The 23,454-nt window shown below is 33.3% G+C and overlaps 1 protein-coding gene across 1 annotated transcript; it reads left to right on the top strand.

Annotated features, from left to right (window-relative positions):
* Window positions 1-5,274: 5,274 nt before the first annotated feature.
* On the top strand, window positions 5,275-22,180 carry LOC127732901 (uncharacterized). The gene is made up of 4 exons (XM_052242108.1): window positions 5,275-5,732; window positions 6,482-6,545; window positions 16,363-19,043; window positions 20,299-22,180. Exons 3-4 carry the CDS (start codon window positions 16,367-16,369, stop codon window positions 20,349-20,351), a joined length of 2,730 nt encoding a protein of 909 aa, XP_052098068.1. The 5' UTR covers window positions 5,275-5,732; window positions 6,482-6,545; window positions 16,363-16,366; the 3' UTR covers window positions 20,352-22,180.
* Window positions 22,181-23,454: the final 1,274 nt, after the last annotated feature.

Raw genomic sequence — 23,454 nt, 5'->3', positions numbered from 1 at the left:
ATCTCTACATTATAACATTACAAGCTGAAATAGACTTAAATTATTTTAAAATATTCCGGTTTATTTGTAGAACCATTTGGCATATATATCCCATGTTTCGAAGTAGTGGGTAAAGGGCTTTTGACACTTCCGTCAAGCAGTCCTTTTGGTCAACTTTGGTTTCCAGTCATAATCCGAGAACAGTACTTGGGATTTGTATCAAATTTCGATGTATGATCATATATTATGATACGAAGATACCTATCGAATTTTGAGTCAAATTGTTGAACGTCAAGGTCACAGATACTGATAATATGTGCATGGTACTGTCTGCTTGTGCATTTCTACCCTCTATTGAATATATACTAAACAGATAGAATACGGTAAAACAGTATATTATACCTTCTAGTTCTTCTTCTATACTTAATTCTGCTGATATTTGCACGTATTATCCCCCACCCATCCCTCCTGGATCCACCCTTACCATTCCCAGAAAAAATATGTGTAAAAGTCCAAAACTTACCAAAATGGCATTTTCAGTTATTTTTATACGACCGCAAAATTTTTTTGAGGTTCGTATAATGTTATGATGTCGTCGTCGTTTGCGTCGTCGTCTGCGTCGGCGTCCGAAGACCCATTTGGTTTCCGGATAATAACTTTAGTTTAAGTGAATAGATCTCTATGGAATTTTACCAGAAGATTCAATACCGCTAAAGGAAAGTTGGGATTGATTTGGGGGTTATGGTAACAATTAGGGGGCAAAAAGGGGCCAAAAACAAGCATTTTTGTAGTTTCCGGACAATAACTTGTATGTAAGTGTATGGATCTCTCTGACATTGTACCACAAGGTTTCATATCACAAAGGGAAGGCTGGGATTAAGTTTGGGGGTAATTGCCCCAAACATGCAGAAATTAGGGACAAAAAAGGGGCTAAAAACAAAAATTTTTCTAGTTTCCAAACAATAACTTGTGTTTAAGTGTATGGATCTCTCTCAAATTGTACTACAAGGTTCCATACTACAAAGGGAAGGCTGTGATTGAGTTTGGGGGTAATTGCTCCAGGGGGGGTTTGAATTTTTTTCCAATTTTTTAAAGGGGTTCATATTTTTTTTTTTTTTTTTTTTTGATTTTTCAAATTTCAAATTTTTGAAAAGTTTCAAGAAGAAATATTCATTTGCACAGTATTGCGCAATAGATTTTTTTTAGATCTTTGACCACATTTATTTTGTGTCAGAAACCTATATTATGTCAAAAATTTAATCACAATCAAAATTCAGACAGTATCAAGCTTGAATATTGTGTCCAAAAATGCCCCTAACTGTTCAGGATTCGACCTCTGCGGTCGTATCAGGCTGCGCTCAGCGAAGCATTTTATTAATTAGTGAAATAGAAACGGATTTGAAATTGCTCATACTGTAGTTTTTGTTGTGTGTAGTCGAAGCATTTAGTGTAGTATATAACATTCCGTCCTTCTGTATTTCCGCTTTCTCTTCTTTTCAAAATCCAATTGTTGTCTGGACATTTTTTAAAGCTGATATTCTTTTAGATACTGTGCCGATTTTGGGTTTATCATGGTTTGATTATACAGATAGTGATATGGCGTTTCGTGACTTTCCCACGGAATAACGGCCTTGAACTTACTATATCCAGCATAGTCATTTGACTGTGTCCAGCAAGTTACTGTCAAGCTTAATACTAACTTTTTCATGAATCGTACGCTCGATATCAAATCACATTTTGAGCTGGGGTTTTTCTTTTTGGTGTGTCTATTTTGAGGTGCTTTATCATGCGTATAACCCTTTATTCAATGTTCAGACGAAGGTTGTAGTTGATTTCAAAGTAACCAGTGTTATGCTGATAACGTATATTGTATTTATAGTGATATGCAATGTAGATTATGTTTATTTTTTAGAATAGTTATTATAACTACAAGCGTGTCCGATGTAGATTATGTTAATATCTAAATAAACTGCAAGAATATCCGATGTAGAATATTATGTTAATTTCTAGAATAGTTATTATAACTGCAAGAGTATCCGATGAAAATTATGTTAATTTCTAGAAAAGTTATTATAACTGCAAGAGTATCCGATGTAGATTATGTTAATTTCTAGAAAAGTTATTATAACTGCAACAGTATCCGATGTAGATTATGTTTATTTCTAGAATAGTTATTGTACCCGGCGCAACGCGTTGCCGGTGACATGGAAATACCAGACGTCTGTCCGTCAGGTCTTGTTAGCGCTCTCACATGTAACGTTTTTAAAAGAGTTATGCCCCTTGGAAACATTAATTATATGGAAAATTGCATCGTAAGCGCTCTGATGTGCACAAATCATGCCAGATTTTTATGAAAGTTATCATAGGTTTATATTAGCAATGTCTTAGACGAGTTCGAAAATTCAGTGCCGATCAATTATTTTTAACAGAGTAATTCCCTTAGAATATTAATTATATGGAAAATTGCATCTTTAGCGCTCTGATGTGTGCAATTCTTGTCAGATATTTATGAAATTTATATCATAGGTATATATTAGCAATGTCTTGGACGAGTTCGAAAATCAGTGCTGATCAATTTTAAGAAGAGTTATGTCCCTTGGAAATATTGATTATATGGAAAATTGCATTGTTAGCGCTCTCATGAGACAATTCTTGTCAGAATTTTATGAAACTTATATCATAGGATTATTTCAGCAATGTCTTAATTTGACACTTTCGAAAATAAGTGCTGATCAAATATTTTTAACGAGTTATGCCCCTTGGAAAATTAATTATAACAGAAATCGCATTGCATTTGCTCTGACGTATGCGATGTAGATTATGTTAATTTCTAGAAAAGTTATTATAACTGCAACAGTATCCGATGTAGATTATGTTAATTTCGAGAATAGTTATAACTGCACGATTATCACTATAACAAGAATTTACGCTTTTGATTTTTACGGGTATTTCATGTATTTTAAGTATCAAGCACAGCGCTGAGGGGTGGGGATTTGGAGGGGGGGGGGCTACAACACCAGGCGACTTTTTCTTCTTTTTATAACGAGGGTATCATTGGCTCAGTAGTTAGTAATGCCATGATTTATAACACATTTTTTCTTAAAAAAAAAATGCCCGTTGATGAATAAAGAAATCAGTAGGAAACTAAGGTTGAAACTGCCTCATGGAACGGTTAACCGTTGATAAATTTGGCTATTCATTAAGTCTCTTTTGGTTATATAGCTCCTAATGTTTCTACGTATTTATACATCCATGGCTTTGGCTTGTTTGGGTTCGATCGTAACTAAATAAATAAACCAGAAAGCGCTTCGGACACAAGAAATATATAAAAGAGTTAGTTCAATTTATAACAGCAGCGGATCCAGGGTAACCGAAAGTGTACTGCCCCATCTTTCAGACCGAAAATTTATGTTTTCTTAAAGTATATATCTATGATTTGTGTTCTCTCCCTTTGTAGGCAAACATTTTGCTCCCCCCCCCCCCCCCCTTTTAACCCTCATAAAGCTATCTGATTGACGGCTTCAAAAATACAAATATAATAGTTGAGAGTAAACAGATGCAGTAAGATGAAGTAAAATGAAGTACAACTTTATGACATACTTTGTATAATAAACGGTTAAACTAAATATGAAGAAATCAGTATGTTGCTTTACGTTCACATGGAAGGACTAACCTATTTATTAATACACTTAATGAATGAACACATTCTTAAAACTTATTGTTTTTTAGTATAAAACAGTAAGAAAATTGACATGACATATCAATGATATTTGGACTATGTAAAAATTTGCTTTGAAGAAATGATTTTCGTTAGTTCTGCAATTGAGAACAGCAAAACAAATAATGAAATTCATCACCTATATCACCGGAATTACATAAATTACATTTCCTTACACTACGGTCAATGTTTTGCCATCTCCATTTTTTCTATATGCAACGCATGGTTACCTTCCCTAAATTTACATAAAATAAAAATGTTTTTGTCATCTAGAATGTTAAGATAACTATCAAAGTCTAACTCATGCAGGTTTAAAATATGAAACGTAAGTGTATTCCATCAATCTCTTGACCCTTCAGGAGCATCTGAGATCATCCTCAGTTTTTTGTGGGGTTCGTGTTGCTCCGCTTTTATGGTTTTATATGTTGTGTATTGTATCTTCTTATATCTATTGTTTGTCTTTTGGTCTTTTTGTCTTTTATTTTGCCATGGCGTTGTCAGTTTATTTGCGACTGATGAGTTTGAACGTCCCTTTGGTATCTTTTGCCTCTCTTTTGACGCCTTTATTTAAAATTTTAAAATACATTCCAGTTGGATTTCAGAGAGCTATAATTGCTTTTAAACGTATCTTCTTTCTACCCATAAGGTTGTCATAAATAACATGCGTTTCTTTTATTCGCAAAATATATGGATTTATAGATCTATATATAATTTCTAAGTACTATGTACAAGATATCATTAAGACTTCTCATCCTGAATCACAATGTCGGATATCCGTTTACTGTTTTTGATATAATATGGCATTTCCGTTCAAAGGGATATATAAATTTTAGTCATGCATAACATTAATCTTTTATTTCGTTTTTTATTATGTTTATAACTTGTTTGTTTGTTTTATCCTCGGACTATCCGGGAAATCCTTTTGATATACTGATCCGGATTACTAAGGCTTAACATTAATCCGGATAACATGACGCATTTGTCTCTATGGAAACGTCGTTACAGTTATTGACAGTATTGAGTAATAGTTTCAGCCTACAGATAAAATGAAATGATAACATTATCTGTGAGTGCCTACGGGATCGTTCCTGTGGTAACATGCACAGCTGTTCATAGAAATATCGTCTGCTGCAGCTGTTACTTTATCGTCTGCTATTTTTATAAATGTTGATGATATAATTGAAAAACGATTGTCAGTCTAAGTCTGTTTTTTATGTGTCGTCGTCAAAATATTACATTTCATGAACAAGGTCGCAGGTGTGTCTGGTGATTAATTGTACAAATGTACGAATGTTTACCTGTGTTCTATTTAAGTAGATGATATAATCAGTCACTCTAAGTCCCGAGAATTCGCCACAGGTAAACTGGTTGTATGAATTGTTATTGCCTGTGCCTTCAGCTTATATTGATTACACTATAGAAATGCCAATCAATTGTTTAATTTCGTACTTCTTGTTTGAATGAATAGCGTTATGGGCCTCGTGCCAAATCTTATTATACACAGACTATAATAAACCTTTTGTTTGCAGGAATAAACTAAGCCATGCAGAAAAAGGTGGTATTTAAATATAAATGTCGGCTGTTGAAGGGGACTCTAATTATTCATATTCACAATATATTTCCGTCGAACGTTCATATTATGAATTATTGTTCGATTACAAAAAATAAATGAGACATCACTCAATTTATCATGAAAAATTTGCTAGTAAAATTTGCACACTTTTCGACGAATAAACTTGTCGAGATAACATTAATTAAGTAGACTTGGCTGTCTGCCAGGATTTGAGATTGTTCAGCTGTCATGATTAGCATGTCAAAGGACAGGATATCAGCCTGAAGCTAAGGTTATTAAATGGTTTCCAATGGCAACTCACGGTGATTGGACATGAGTTATTAATTTCGGCAGTTATTAGTCACAAAATGAGATGATTGGGAATGTGTTCACAGGACTCACACGATAGGAAAAATGGATCAATACTTAAAATATTTGTACAGTGGGATAAATTGTGTACAACTCGTTAATTTATAAACAGAGGTAAATATTCAGGGGAAGTGTAACATGTTTTATTGGTGATTTTGCGTCGATAGATTTATGACCGGATAATGTTAACAATGGATATTTTTTTATAAACACATGTATGTGTAAATTTAACTGCGCATGAACATGTTGAGTTTTGATGAACTGATAGTAGATAGTGGCATTACGTCAACATTATTTTTATTCGACGTCGCATGGATGGACATGAACGGACTGTTCAAGCGTGTTATTATAAGCTAGACTATACTATAAACAGTTGAAGTACGCCCTGGCTTGATTATTACGCAGTTTTTATAGGAGCTTAATTATGACCGATCAGACGTTTGATGTTTAAATTTAACTTAAGTTATTGTGATATCACATCAATATGATATATGACGTCATTATATTTATGACGTCAGGTGAGCATGCATAAATGATAACAGACCGGTGAAAATCGAAAAGATGTGATGATGATTTATGATATAGTAAATCTTCATAAGCTATTGTTTCTGAATCTTTTATTTGTGAGTTTGAACTATCGCAGTGTTACGAAAAATTGAGAGTGCTTTCCTTATCCAGATTTTTTTTTGGTAACAGAACAGACAGATATATTATTTATATTTATTGAACATTTAGGCATATACACAGGCCTACAATGTTTTTAATATTTTATAAATTTTGAAAGCTTTAATAATTTCTTTATTTAATTACGATAATGACCGTTGCGATGTTTCGTACTATTTTTGTATTTTTTTCTTTTTCAGAATCGAAAATGAAGACACCTCAATGACAGAAACTTTGACGATTCCTGAAGAGTTCATAAATTATGTAAGACATTTCTTTTAACATGTAGAAATAAGAAGATGTGGTATGATTGCCAATGAGACTTACAACTATCCACCAGAGTCCAAATTACGTTGATTGTTAGAAAGACGTTTCCATCAGACAACTACATCACTCGTAAAACAATATGGTTAAAATTCAGATCTATCATAACTCGCTTACCCGTCGGAATATTGTTATATCAAGTATATCGAATTCACCTATCTATATTATATTATAATTAGATTTGCGTAAAAATGTCAGCATTTGAGAAAAGGAAGATAAGTATTGTCGAGATTTTAGGAAAATTCAATCAATAACAGTCAAAAGCTATCTTTTTTTACCCTTTTAATCAATTGCCGTAGGAGGGACACATGTGTCCCCATCGATTGTGCCAGAGGAACACATATCTCCATATTTTAAATTGATGCAAGCAACTGTTTTCGAAGATAATCATTTACTGTATAATATGTTTTTCAATTGGTCTCCGATTTAACGTCATCTGAGCGTTATGCAATATATCGAATGACGTCATATTTGGGCATTGTGATGTCACAGACGCCGAGCTGTCGTTTTTCCTAGCAAACGAAATGTATCCAATCAGTGAAGGGGTCAAACACCCAGTTCTGTTAAACAATAGACGTCTTGCAACCATTTGTTATATGATGAGTATTGATTTGGAAATCGCCAAAGTATGGATAAATGAATTTGCATATCATGTATATACAGATAACAAACAAACAGAAATAGAAAATTCAAATCATCACAAAATAATACATAAAAAAACCATCAACAACTACAAAACAAAACAACACAACACAACACAAAAAAAATGACCAAAAACCAACAAGCAAATCGTAAAAACCAAACAAACAAACCGCAAAAAACAAACGGATAATAAAAAATAACAAAAAAAAAAACCAACAAATATATTTGACTGCTTGAATTGTCATTTCTAGTCTTAACCGCTATTAGCTATTGTAATTTTTTTTTCCTCTGAAAGTCCTATAGATATGTTTTAACATCTACTTTATTTTAATTGAAGTTTTTCATATTACTTCGTTTAATCCTGTTATAAAATATTGATTTAAAACTATGCTTATAAACATTATTATAATTTGGCGTCTGTCGTCCGTCGTCCGTTAACTTTTACAAAAGTTCTCTTCTCTGAAACTACTGTGCCAAACCTTAACAAAATTGGCCACAACCATCATTGGGGTATCTAGTTTAAAATGTGTCAGATGACCCCGTCTACCAACCAACATGGGCGACATGCCCAAAATTAATTAAGTGGTAAAATGCAATTTTTGTCTATTCTCTTGAAAACCGCTTTAGTTAGAGAAAATCTGACACGAGCAAAAATGTTCATAATGTTGAGATTTACCTCCTGTGTTTTTACACCAAAAGTGTCAGACGACTTTTTACAGGTGTTATTGCCCGAAAATGACGAATTTTACCAACAATTATTTTGTTATTGTCTAAGATCTTCAAAACTATTATAGAATAAAATTTAAATGAGCAAAAATGATCAGCAAGACCAGATCTTCAAGTAAGTCAAACATGGCCGAAATCGTCAGTCGAATCTTTATTGGAGTTATTACCCTTTAATGACAATTTTTACCATTTTTTACGTTTTTGCCTACTGTCTTGAAAGCTATTATAGACAGATAACAACTTTAAAAAAAAAATATCAGCAAGACTAGTTTGATGATAAGTTAATATTACTGAAATCGCCAGTTGACTTCTTATAGGAGTTACTGCCCTTAAATGACATTTTTTGGTGTTTTTTCCTGCTATCTTGGAAACTATTTTAGATAGATAAAACCCTTAAAAGCAAATTTGATCAGCAAGACAATATCTGCAAATAAAACAGCATAAATGAAATTGTCAGTTGTCTTCCTTAAGGATTTTTTGCCCTTAAATGATATTTTTTACACTTTTATGTGTTTTGAAAAAAAACAACTTAGGAAGACAGAGAGAAACTGTGAACCAAACAAATGATCAGTTTTACAAGATTGACAAAAAAAGGATTTAAGTAATGAATATATTATAGTCTATAATGTTGGAGAGTGTTCATTGTGTCCATTACACATAGACCTAGGTGCGCGACAAAGACTCTCTAGGGCCGTTAGTTTGAAATTTTTACTGTTATTTGAATGTGTCGATTGTATGACTTTTGTGTATATAAATGTTATGTTGTCGATTTGAAATAAGCCAAAATGTATGTTTATAAACATTGCGTGATAATGACCAAGGTCACAGGCGATACACATTTTGAAACAATGACCAGGTTGTATCTTTGAACTGACGTAACTCGCACATTTATTGGTAGTTTCCCCAAACACATGTCATGACAGTTAGGTTAAGGTCGGATCTGGAAAATGGATTAAAATCACGGGTCTATCGTTTATTTGTTCTGTATTCTCAGAAGAAATTGAATACTGAACCAACACGAAACCAGTGTGCTGGATTGATTGCCGTTTGATGTAGTTTACGTCCAGTTGCAAATATTTCATGTATTCTCAATATTTTGAAATTGTATTGATATATATCGTGGGTGTCGTATATTTGTACTGTCTTAGTAACTCTTAGGTGAAATTAATATTTCTTAGACACGAAACAAGTGTAATTGATTGGTTACCGGTTGCTTGTGTCCAGTTTCAAATTGTTCATGCCATATTCAGGAGATACAATAAACAATAAATCAGACAGGCAGACTGTAAATTTTGGCGACCGAATTGAAGGGAGGGTAATTTGGACCGCCACAGGAAAATAATGGTATGTTGGATAGGGGCCGTGAGAAAATAATGGTATGTTCGATAGGGGTCGTGAATATATAATGGTATGTTCGATAGGGGCCGTGAATATATAATGGTATGTTGGATAGGGGCTGTGAGAAAATAATGGTATGTTGGATAGGGCCGTGAGAAAATAATGGTATGTTCGATAGGGGCCGTGAATAAATAATGGTATGTTGGGTAGGGGCCGTGAGAAAATAATGGTATGTTGGATAGGGCCGTGAGAAAATAATGGTATGTTCGATAGGGGCCGTGAATAAATAATGGTATGTTGGATAGGGGCCGTGAGAAAATAATGGTATGTTGGATAGGGCCCGTGAGAAAATAATGGTATGTTGGATAGGGCCCGTGAGAAAATGATGGTATGTTGGATAAGGGCCGTGAATAAATAATGGTATGTTGGATAGGGGCCGTGAGAAAATAATGGTATGTTCGATAGGGCCGTGAGAAAATAATGGTATGTTGGATAGGGGCCGTGAGAAAATAATAGTATGTTCGATAGGGGCCGTGAGAAAATAATGGTATGTTGGATAGGGGCCGTGAGAAAATAATGGTATGTTGGATAGGGCCCGTGAGAAAATAATGGTATGTTGGATAAGGGCCGTGAGAAATTTGAATTTGCAACCGACCTTCTACTGACCCCTAGTATAGTTGTTGACAGGATTCTTTTACTTGCAGAGAACCCGGCACTATAGATGTGCTAATTATCGTATTAAACATTTCCTTTACAAATGTACGGACTCTTTGTAACTTCCTAGATAAAATATATAAACTACATGTTTATACATCATCGTTGGTTCAGAGTGTCGTTTAAGAAGTGGGATGTATAAGTCCTAAAGTTATATCATAAGTGGGTTTTTTTTTGTAGGAAGCGAAGTAAAATAAGACCCGATAAATTGACCGTAACATTTCATAAACCATGAAATAGATATCACACGATTCGTATAAAATTGTTTGTTTTATATTGAATCATTTTCATTCACACCTGTTATCTATATATATAAGCAAATTATCATATAGATAACATAATGTACATTAATGGGGATGATCATCTATTGTGTTATGTCTGTTGTCTGTTCGTCATAAATTTGAAAATTGCTGTTCGCCTAAAATAAATTGAAAAAAAAAATGACCACCTTATCTTGTGAAGAGGGACTAGTATCAAAGTTATATCGTTGTTCCCTCTGTCCAAATAAAATGTATGGTGTATTCTTAAAAGGACAAATGTTTATTACAGATAGAATTGTACTTGTAGTGAATACAAAACTTATTTGTGTACATTTTTGTAATAAGCAAATGCAGATTTCTTCTGAGTTTCGTTTCTGTTGACTCTTTTTCATCCAAGAACATTTTCTACAAGGACAATTCCTTCTATGTTGTCAGCCATTAAGCTGATATGTGAAATATACTATGAACTTAGTTGGGACGATTAGAGACATAAGCCGTTTTATGTTTTCATAAAATATTCGCCACTGAACGTAAAACAAAGTTTTCTAAAAGAGTATGACATATTTGCCGCATGACATTAAGCTGCAAATTACACCTTAGTTTGTCACAAAATTTGCGAAACACCGAGTTTATTTCTCCATACTTCTGTATATTATTATGTTGATATCTGATATTCACTTTGTTAAGATTTAGGGAGCTACCATTTGATTTTTATGGGGGGCTAGGATGAAATTTGAAAAAAATAGGCAGGACAGGAGTTTTGAGTAAAAAAAAAGGCAGGATGAGACAATTGCAAAAAAAAAAAAAAAATCAGGACGACAATTTGGGTAAAAAAAAGTCAGGATAAACTTAAAAAAAAAGGCAGGACCGAATAGAGTGAAAAATAAGAAGGCAGGACAGAGATTACAGCTGAAAAAAAATGCAGGACAAAATTTTTCATCCTAGCCCCTCCATAAAAATCAAATGGTAGCTCCCTTATTAAAAGATTGATACGAATGCAGATGATATACAAGCTGTGTATAGTTCGTACTGCACGTTAGGACTCCGATAGTTGCAAGTCACATTAGAAAGATGCATCGCTTACAATGTAATGTTATACATTTATACGTAAGAAGGGTTTATTCGGCTTCATAAAACTCAAGTGGTTGCAAATGACATATTTATTTTTGTAACTTGTACGGTTTATTATTATTATTTGGTATTATAGCATATACACCATGGGGTATTATCGTTAAAAAGTCTTTTATTAAGAGATTTAACTTGAACTTAATTACCCCTATAGATTATATGGTAAAAAATACACTGGTTAAACATTAGATTCGAGAGTTAATCTTTAGACAACCTCTAGCTGTTATTGGATGATTACATTGGAGTCTGACGAAGTTTAAATTATAAAGATAAGATTATATACCTTCAATCTATAAAGCCAGATAAGAGAATATACCAGATAAGATACCATATAGTACATTATCGAATATTGTACAGTAAGTTTATTTAAATCCAAAATAAAGTAGTGATCGTAAACTGTACTCATAAAGATAAACATTATTACACATTTATTTAACAATAAAATTACCAAATAATTATAACCTCGATCTGAGTTCACATTTCACGATTGATTGATGTAGACAGCAGATGATCAATTAAGATTAAAGTTCATTTGTAATTTGATATGTCTAGGTTAGTCTATAAAAAGGAATATACTATGAAATTTAGAGCGAGGGGCTTGCTCCGAGCACTTAATTTCATAGTATATACCTTTTCATAGACTATCCAATTAAGCACATATTTACAACTCAAGTAATCTTTTAATTGGTCTATTGATAGTTTATTTTGACTGACTACTTATATCTCAGGTGTTTGTAAAACAGAGCTCATTAACGAAGTTTTATGTTTTGTAAATCTACTCACTAGTATCATTGTAAGATATGTGATTTCAAAAGGCCCTTGACTCTAGAATGAAAAGATGGTAGCTGCTGGTGTAAGTATGTATATAGATATAAAGCGGTATTTTACTATCCATGTACTTTTTACATGGTAAGATGACAAAATAAATTGACCAAAAGCAGGCAATAATTAAATTGCAGTGGAAGCTTTACATGTTTTGAAAACATTTTTCAATTTCACAGTAAAACTAAAGCTATAATAATAAATTTGAAACATATTGATAGTTTGTCCCCATAGATAGTCTAGCGAATAGGCATTAAAAAGCAACTTGCTACCAATAGATCAAAGATTATAGTTTTGTGTTTTTTGTGGGTTTTTTTTCAAAGTAAAATCTAAAATATTTATCAGAATATGTATATATATATATGTAGGTGGCACATTTTCTTGAGACATTATCAGGGTTTTTCAATTCATGACATCGATCTGAGCATGCATGAAATATGTGCCACTGGACATTAAGCAACCAAGAATCAATCAATCAATTCATAACGAAATAGATCAATTTTCCCAAAACAGTTAAAAACGAACATCACCAAGTTGCCTTAATTTTCCTTCACAATGTTTCATAGTACACACTTTTTTTTGTGTACAAAGTAATAGCATGGATGATAAATTTAATATCACAATTTTAAGATAGTGTTGTACTCTAATCAAGGTATAAAGAACCATATGTGTTACTCTTTATTTAAATGAAAAAAACTTGCAATTGTCAAAAACTTTTTTTATCCAAAGATTTAAATAGCAGGATATTTAAAAATCAAAATGAAAACTAATTACAAAACTATTTAATTTAATTTGGAAGACAGCATGTTATTTCAAAATAGCCAGTGGCAATTTTTGTTTTAATATCTTGATTACGATACAATGAAATCTTACCCTTGTGGTCATTCATGCGTAGTTACTTTGTACACGGAAAGAGTATGCACTATGAAAATTAGAAGGCAAATTCACGCAATTTGATTGGACGAGAAGTTGTAAGTATGTGCTAAAGGTAGTTTTTTTTATAACCCCTTAGGGTAAGATATAACACAGGTAATCATGCATGGTAAACACAATGTTTATCTTCTGAAAAATTGCAAGATAATGAAGTTGATAATGATGATGGGTTGGTGATGTACGTCCAGTGACAAATATATCATGCATTTAAGAGAACACATCGATGTGATATAAATAATTATGAAACCTGCTATATACTTAAACGATACGCTGAGCCGTATTTGTGATTGGCTTTGAAGTAGCTTTCAAAAAACTGCGAGCACTGTTAGATCGGTACTTTGTGTCTTTAGACTTGTTCATTACATTTTAGTCTGTTATGTTGTGCTGTGGTACACCACTGTCCCAGGTTAGGGGAGGGTTAAGCGCTCACACACATTCTGTGTCCAAAGTCAGGGGCATTCAGTGGTTGTCGTTGGTCGCTGTCTAATTGTTTGTCGTTTGTGTATTGTACATAAATCAGGTCGTTGGTTTTCTCGTTTGAATTGTTTTACGTTTTGTCATGTCGGGACCTTTTATAGCTTACTATACGGTATGCTCATTGTTGAAGACCTTATGATGAAAAATAGTTGCTTACATCTATGTCATTTGGTCTTCGATGGATATATACAATTGTCTCATTGGTAATCATACCAAATCTTCTTATTTTAATATAGTTAACAATATAACAGTCCACAGGAAGCCATTTCTCCTTATCCGGACACATTATTTGGACTGTGACTCGACTAGTCTTTGCTTTTGTTCCTAAATGTGGCATGCTTAGCGGAAAACAAGCGGAATCCAAATTTTAAAGTCTATTTTTGACCCGTCTGTGAATCGAAATCACGACCTGCACTCGCAAGATGATATAAATGCTTCAAACTCATGACTCAGTGTTTCAATTTTCTGTTTTTTTTTGTTGTTTTTTTTTTTTTTTGCTTCTCTAGATTGATACATAAGCTTTTAAAGTCATCAGTCAACGTCCGTCATGAATAATTCCAAAACTGTACTAAAATATTTGGCTAGTCCTTAGGAAACTTATCTTGAACTATCTTTTGAACCTTATCAAATTCCGTTTGACAAATGCACCGACTTTCCACAAACCCGTAAGCCAATACTGGAAATAGATGGAAAAGAAAACTAGTATGCCACTGCGCCTGAGCGTTTTGCAATCGAAAATAAAATTATTCAATCAGACAAAGAAAAATCTAGATTTCGATTTAATATTTCATTCGAGTCTAACCCTTGTAATTCATAGTTCAATGCATACAAAACATATACACAAACCCAAACAAACAATTTACGAGCATAAACTACTATATTACATAATATCATATCAAATATCTCCAATCTAAGATATACAATTACGCCAATCTGCATTCTCAATCATACCATTACTTTTTCATTTATATCAACAATATTCAACCGCGATAATCTGCAAACCTACTAAGTTTCTTTATCTGTATGAAATATTCAATGACAAATATAATTCTTTTCCAAATTTAAATGATTTATAAATTCATAACTTTTTCCAACATTTTGAGACAATTTTCGATCTTACCAAATATAGATTTAAAGAATAAAAGAGAAGCGGAAGATACCAAAGTGATAGTCGAACTCATAAGTTGAAACCAAACCGACAATGTCATGGCAAACTTTGAAACGAAAAACGATTAAAAGATAAACAACCGTTAACAAAACACAGCATAGAAAACTAAACACTAGATCAAATTTATTCGTTCAGTGTATGGTCACTTATTTTTGTTAATATGTCTTTTGATTGAGTTAAGCCATTTCAATTGATATTTTATAGTGTGTCTTTCTATGTTGTGATGTTACACTATTGTTTCAGTTATGGTGAAGGTTGCGCCTATTAAAACGTGATAACCTACTGCATTTGTTTGCACCTGTCCTAAGTCAGGAACCAGTGGTTGTCGTTTGTTGATGTGGTTCACCAGTGTTTCTCGTTTTTTATATTAGATTAGACCGTTGGTTTTCCTGTTTTAATGGTTTTACACTTCTCATTTTTGGAGCCCTTTATAACTTGCTGTTCGGTGTGAGCCAAGCCTCCGTGTTGAAGACCGTACTTAGACCTATAATGGTTTACTTTTACAAATTGTGACTTGGATGGAGAGTTGTCTCATTGGCACTCATACCACATCTTCTTATATCTACTTAGCAACACGAACCCCACCAAAAACCGAGGGTGATCTCAGGTGCTCCGAAAAATATCCTCTGCCATATTTTTTTTATGCAAAGCATTATCTAAATTAGCGACATTTCACTCTTCTGACTTTTGTCACTTCTCTACAACATAATTTCTTTTTTAAGTGATATAATTGATAGCTATTTCAATCAGTTTAGTCAGGTGATACACGAATGTTAGTAACGATCGGATTCCTTTATATAATTCCTTGTTGGAGTTATTGCCTTTTAATGATGATTTTTTTTACCCCAAAAAAAAACTTACAAATAGAAACTTAAAATAACAAAATAAATTCCAAGAATTATGGTTGGTGATCCCAATTGCTACAAAACACGACCACCCCTTGCTGCATAACGTTAAAATCTAATCATATTCAAATTTCACTCATTTTTTCAACTTTTCCTTTATGAATATGTGCATGTGTACAATTTAATTCTTACTGCGTATATTTATATCGGTTTATGCAACGGAAGAAAAAAGGAAATGGGAAAGTAGCAAACATGCGAAGTCGATCTGATGTGTGTGTTTCAAATGACAAATTGCCAACTCGATACTATAAAATCACACCTTCAAACATCATTGTTATGACCGATGACCTGTAATGTAAATTAAAAGAAAAGAAATTTTTAAAGGGGTTACGTATAGTACAGCGTGAAATTAACTTGCAATCCATTTTTACATCAAACGTGTAATGCACTTGAGACTGAATTCAAATTATTGTCCGATCCTGTGCAAATCACAATCTTCGTACCGCTTTCTTTTCATATGGGCATGGATACAGGTGCCCCCAGAGTTGATATTCTAAATGGTGAAATGCTGTTAACATTAAATAAAACGATACAATCATCATAAAAGGTAATTAAAATAACATAACATAACGTGTACAGAAAAACACTTGTATATAAATTATATTGCTTTCATGTCATGTTCTATAATCATATTTTTATTTCAGTAAAATGACGATGCAGGTCAAAGAAGAAAGAGTTGACACGGAGTATCACAGGAGTGGACAATATGTTGCCGGACTTCAAACTCAGCAGTATGCACAGCAACAACATCAACAGCCTCCTCCTCCGATCTTCCCAGCACCGGGTACTTACCCCGTACAAAACACTTCAACTTTCCCCGTGCAAAACACTTCAACTTACCCTGTACAAAACTCTTCCATGTTGATGCCAAATAATGTACAGACTTCTAAACCAGAAGAAACTGTTTCCGAAAATCAAATCGATTTCTCAAGTGTCAAAGGAATCTTCGGTTGGACATCAATAGATGGTGTTGATGTTCCGTATATATTCCGGAAAGACAAAATGTTTGTTTCAGTAAGGATAGTGGAACAAAAACTATTGAATAAATATCCAAATTCCTATCCCGATGATTTAGGGAAACATCAACCTCTGACTAGTTTCTTTATTACCCCACATGAATGTAAACTACTTAACGAGATCAATCAAGTTCACTGTGGTGGAGAATTCGGCACAAAACTGTTTTCTATCAAAGACCTTATAGTATTATTGTCTGATTTTGTAGAATTTTATAACTTAGTGAAAAAGACATTCCCTGAGAATGGTAAGGCAGCTAACGAGGATGATAATAAAGCGTCAACAGGATCGGAATGTGGCTGGCTACAAGTTAACAATACGGTCTCACCATACGTTAAAAGACAGGCTGATAAATTCGTTCCATTGTCTGTTATGAAATATGCAGCTGCATTAAATATTCCAGGAACCGGCGTCTTACCGGATACAGACGAATGTGACTTGCTGAATAAAGCTTGTAAAATAGCAGGATTTAATTTTTCATTTTCTAAAACTACTCGGATTATCTCCTTGTGTGAAATTATGAAAAGTTGTAAAATTAAAATAATGGAGCTTCCGATGGAAAATCCGTTACAACACGCACAATATATAGAGTTGCCGAGCAACAATAACAATGAAACGACCCAGAAACCCATCGAACCAACGCCTAAACCAGAACAACAAACCACTTCCAAATCCCCAGTACATGATATGGTTCCAAGTCAGTACCCTCCCCACCAAATGCACCCTGCTTTTATGGACCCTAGAATGATGTTTTCGTACACCAGGCATCCATACAATATGTACGCAATGCAGTATGGACCTCCGAATGTAACCGTAAATCCACAGCAACAGCATCATATGTATCCTGGCATGGGACCACCGCCCCCATACGTCAACGGACAGATGCCTAACCAGCCTGTCCATGGAAGCAGAAACCCTACGCCTGAACGACGACCAAGCCAGTCACCAGTAAGAACACACAGTAATGGAAGTGGTAGTTCTACACCACAACCAAAATCACCCAACAGATTGACATCACCAAATCATTATCAACAAATGAGACCCCAGCTATCACCAGGATCTTATCATGGACCTCCTTCACAACCACAAGGCATACCAATGCCAGCAAACAAACCACCTAATAACAATATGCCACCAGGCCAAATGCCACCGGGACAAATGCCACCTGGTCAAATGCCACCCGGTCACAATATGATGTTTCCGAACCCTATGGCAAATTTCATGCAAAACCGGGGACAATTTATGGCGCAAAACATGAGACCAAACGTTAGACCTGCAATGCCAAATAATAATCACATGATGTCGCAACGTCATCCAACATCAAAACCACAAACAATTCCAAATGTACGACCATCAAATCAGTCAAACATGAGAGCACCTCAATCATCAACAGGGGGGAGACATCATATGCCACCTCCTCCGTCAATGTCGGGACCACACCAAGGACCAATGAACGCTTTGCAATCAATGGTCTCTCACCAAAATGGAAACATTAGACAAGCTGTACCACAAAACATATCACAGACAATTCAAAGACACATTCCAAACGGTTACAACCCAAATGTTACAAATCAGCCTCCTCAAAGGCAAATTAATTTGAATAACAATCAAAAGAATGTTCTAAGACAACATGTTCAGAATACGGATAGAACACGAAATGATACGAATGATTCCGTTGTTAATGGTGATAGTAATTTTCCACGTCATATTACTTCAGGTCCGAACAATCAGGAAAACAAGGGACCAGAGAAAAGTATAAATCAGTTCCTTGTTGAGAGTATTAAAGGTGTGTGGTTAGGTGGTAAAAGTATCTCGTGTATGCACTTGAACAGTCCAGGGAGAGGCGGTAAATTTTGTTTAGTAGAAGCTGTTTGTAAGCTGTATTTCAGTGGATGTAGTGTAAATGAATTTCTGTACGCATTAGAAAACGTGTTAAAAGTTCCTCTAATGACGTGTACCGATGACGAGGAAAAAGCCTTCATTCATTATTACAGTTTACCCGTAACGGTGCTCAAGTGTAACAAAATGATTGATTTTGAAGACTTGGAAAAATTTTTTCCGCAGTTGTCATATGTGTTTAAAGAGAAAACGGGCAACGGTGGTCCACATAAAACAATGTCTCAAGCTGATAATGAAAGCGCTCCCGTGAATCCTATTCAACACGACCCAGCAATGCCATTGACAATGAGTGAAATGCAACAATCAAATAAGCGACCAAGTAGTACACCAATTTCTGGACCACCAGCAAAGTCGAGCAAGCGCTTGGAAGACACAGTTCAAAGGTTAATGCATCAACAAGAAATGACAACAGGTTGGTTTTTGCGTTTTAACATTGACATTATATTTTTCTTTACTTTCATTACTGGGATTTTTTGGTTTTCACAATTAAAATGGTAAGCTGCTGATAACAATGACCGTTATTGTCGCTAGATTTTTTTCTGGTGTATCCCACCGGATCACATTCATTTGAGGAATTGGCGTAGGTCTCCTGTTCTGAAGAAGAATAGTGTATGTACCTTAGATCATCATTTAAATCTTTTTGTCAAACCAAAACGAGAAAAGCTGTAAATTAACTATTCTTTTCAAATTTTTGTAATTGATTGATAGACATATAAGATTATGATGCATCATCACACTCGGCAGTTCAGAAAATGTTTGACCCAGTCTGATTATGATTATCACTTTTGCGAGATTTATGGACCGGGGGTTAGTGAAAAGCATACAAAGACAATTAATACGCTGTACTAAACATGATATCTGCTGCGTTACCGTATCAGAACAAGAGGTTGGTTACACTTTTTGTTTTTGACACATTGCCAGTAAGAAAGTAGTGAAATGTGATAATAGTATAATAGTTTGAATGTCCCGCTCTCTTTTAAATTGTGTGATTTTGTTACAAATTTACTGTTTTCATACATCGTATGCTCTGTTGTTTTGTATCAATAATTTACAAACGGGAACACGGATTGGTACATTCAGATTGGACCAGGTAATTACAGAAAGACAAAAGATTTGGGAAATAAAAATAAACTGAGATACTTTGAAAGTACGGAAGCCTTTTAGGGTCATGCTAATTTACTTTTTCTAATTTGATATAACAAATTATTAGTTTGATATAACAGATTATTCATTTATAAGTAATTTGATATATCAAATTTACATTTTGATATATCAAATTGATTAAATTGATATTTCAAATTATCATAATTTGTTATATCAAATTGATAATCTGTAATATCAAATTAATAATTTGTTATATCAGATTGATAATTTGTGAAATCAAATTGATAATCTGTTATATCAAATTGATAATATTTTATATAAAATTGATAATTTGTTATATCAAATTGATAATTTGTTATATCAAATTGGAAAAAGTCAATTAGCATGGCCCTAAAAGGCTTCCGTAGTAAGCCAGAGTTCAATAAACCTACAAATTAAATAAAAAAAAAAATTTAATGATTGATAAAAGGACTTAATTTTTGAAGCCTTGACACCAAAAAATTCTGTATTGTTGTATCAGGTTTTTTTTTTGTCTCAAAATAATTGATTGTTTTATGTTGCAGGTGGAACAGAAAATCCGTCAGGAAGAGGAGCCATAATAATTTTAGATGATTGAATTGTTGACCAGTATTGACATTGAATTGTTGACCAGTATTGACATTGATTTGTAGTAGTAATGATAGTGCTAATTTTATTTTATTTTTGTATATTTCAGCAGAGTGAACCAAAGAATAAGTTAAGATACTTAATACATTCATTGTTTTTTATGTTTTTAAAAGAGAAAATACCCGACAATATAAAATAAACTTGACATTTTTGATAAAGGGGATGCATTCATTTTTTTTTATGTATATGATATTTTTTTTCTTATTTACGTTATTTTGCTAACAGGCAAAGTATTTATATTACCGACATGCAATGACATCTGAAATTAAATGATAATTGAAAACAATGGAATTTGTTTAAATTATCGTGATTTCAATTGATTTGGTAAATATCAAATATTGCATGATTTTGATATGTGGAACAATTGCTTACATTTTTGTAGTTTTTTTCTTGTCAAAAATAATTGAAAATGTTCGATTTGTATAATGGGATTTTCTTTCTCTAACGATTTTTTTTATCCACGAATTTTATTCAGTGGCATCGTTTATTAGTTTTGAGCATTCATATCAGCTGTACATTGTATGATATAACATGTGACAAATAGATCATATCAGTCGTTATCACCACACAGAATCTCCCATGTCGGAATCACATCTGTAAATATGTCTTATAATATTTATTACAACTGTGAAGGTTGTCAGGGCATTAGAAGTACTTAATTTAGTCAGTAACGTGTTCTTATTGTTGGTTGACACATTGTATTACATTATTATAGAAACTTGTTTAAAACAGTCTGATCAAATAATTTGTGATAATCAGCTGAAATATGGGCAATAAAAATTATTTGTGTTTTGTAATAGATGTCAGCTTGTCCCTATTGTTTTTTTTTTTATCTTCATGACGTAGTGCATTCATTTTATTCCTTTTTATATATATAAATACAAAAACTGTTCTTCCTAAAAATGCCTTCTAATTTTGAGGATTACTTAAATGTTGGAATTGAGTTCTACATTTAAAACAGAGAATGGTGGGACTTGTGTACAGTGTTTTTTATTTGTTTATATTTGCAGTTGATATTATCCAGAAAAAGGGTAAAATTGAAATTTAATAAACAAAAGATTTCTGCGATATTACTAAAACTTTATTTAAAATAACAAAAAATTGATCCTGTTAAAATAATCACAAATCCAATTATTTTATTAAATGCAACTTGGATTCACCTAAATCCTCTGGTTGACAGAGTTGTTCATTTATATATTGGAGTTGATTATTTTTTAGAACTGGGCGAAGTCTACACTACACATATGAATTATGATATGATAAGATTTTCTTCAGTGCTGATAACTTGCAGATTTTTGTTCTTTATATTGAGTTTTATAGGTTGTAAAGTCATGACCTTGAGGTGCTCTTTGATGTTAATACGAACATGCATTTGATTTACTGAACATGTATTGACAATGAAATTTAATTTTTTGTACTTAAGAAAGAAACCAGTTGATTTTTAGAGGTGTAACGTAGTTATCCTTGATTTCAATTGACGGTCTCGTTGATATTGATTATTTTTATTTCCTTTCTTGATATAAAACATCTCTTACACTTTGAATGTTTTTTCCTGTCGATCTATGTCTTGACGTTTTCTTCATTCGTGTAAACTAAAATCCAAGATTTTTTCTACACCCGTTCCTTTTAAAAATCAAATGGTTGCTACCTTAGTATGTGCTCTATAAATTTGTTCATTACTTTTCACTGCTGACAAATTAAGTGAAAACATGATTGTCATACAGTAAGTTGTTATATTTTTTATTACCATGTTTATAAAAAAATAAAAATGAAAAGTTATTTATACTTGTTTCTTTTCCTTGTAATGCTCTGACAAATTGATATGGTTTGTATATAAAAAGATGAATAAAAGGAAGTTAATGAGTCCACAACACAACTAAATGAAAAAAATACATCCTAAGGTCAACATACGATCTTCAATAATAACACGTGTCGCATGTCAAGCGTTAAATCGCCTCGAGTCTAGACAAGTTCTGATTAATATATTTAACATCTGCCACCAAAACAAAAGTCTTCTACGAAATAAACTTTTAATGTAAAGGAAAACATTTACAGACGAAAGTATGGAACGCCATGAATGCCTTATGTTGATGATCATCATTATATGCAGTAGTCACAACATTAAATGCAGTCGTGACAACGTCATATGCAGTGGTCACAACATTATATGCAATCGTTACAACATTATATGCAGTTGTCGGAAGATAATATGCAGTCGTGCCAGCATTATATGCTGTGGTCACAACATTATATGCAGTAGTTACAACATTATATGTAGTGGTCACAACATTATAAGCAGTCGTGATAACATTACATGCCGTTTTCGGAACATTATATGCAGTGGTCACAACATTATACGTGTTTTTTTTATGTAGGTGATAATTGATGATAGTGATGGTGGTAGTTCAAATTCGGTATACTTCGTAAGTTACAAATTGGACACACATTATTTCATCCATTTAGTGGTATAGTTCATTCCGAGGATTTGATGAAACTAAGATTTGAATGTATTAAATAGTTCTATTCGTCTTAAGAAAAAGAAATACGCATGGCATAATGTAATTAAAAATAATGAAACATTAAATGGCGTGTGTATACTATATGCCTCGAGTTTATTTCTTATTGAACAACCAAAAGCTATATGCCACTTTAGTCAATATTCAGTGCCATATTTCATATATATATATAAGACTCATCGACGCCCACCGGGAACCTATAATCGAGGTCCGATCCTAAAATCAAGGTCTAATATATTTACCCTCTTATATATAATCGACGTCCAATGTGATGTCATGACTGTACACTAAAACAATTACTCGGAGTCTCAGTCTTAGGACAGTATTTTTTTTTGCATACATGAAATCGTTGATCCACCCAATCTACGTACTATGTCTCATTCCTTTCATTTAAGGAATCAGAATGACTGTAATATTTTTTTCTGTCTATGAAGAAACAACATAAAAAATGTGGTGCACACTGAATAACTCGCGTAGCGGGTTATTTTAAAGTGTGCACCACATTTTTTATGTTATTTCGAATAGAAAATGTAACTT

Source organism: Mytilus californianus, unplaced genomic scaffold (genome assembly GCF_021869535.1).
Source record: "Mytilus californianus isolate M0D057914Y unplaced genomic scaffold, xbMytCali1.0.p SCAF_3, whole genome shotgun sequence".
NCBI classification, from domain to species: domain Eukaryota; kingdom Metazoa; phylum Mollusca; class Bivalvia; order Mytilida; family Mytilidae; genus Mytilus; species Mytilus californianus.
The sequence above is the reverse complement of the archived record's forward strand: the minus strand, read 5'-3'. Positions and strand labels throughout refer to the sequence as shown.

What these genes read in the sequence shown, in the direction of transcription:
- LOC127732901 (XM_052242108.1), top strand. Translation starts at nt 16,367, where the DNA reads ATGACGATGCAGGTCAAAGAAGAAAGAGTTGACACGGAGTATCACAGG. An exon ending in TCAACAAGAAATGACAACAG is followed by an intron (nt 19,044 to 20,298) that starts GTTGGTTTTTGC and finishes TTTATGTTGCAG; the next exon opens with GTGGAACAGAAAATCCGTCA.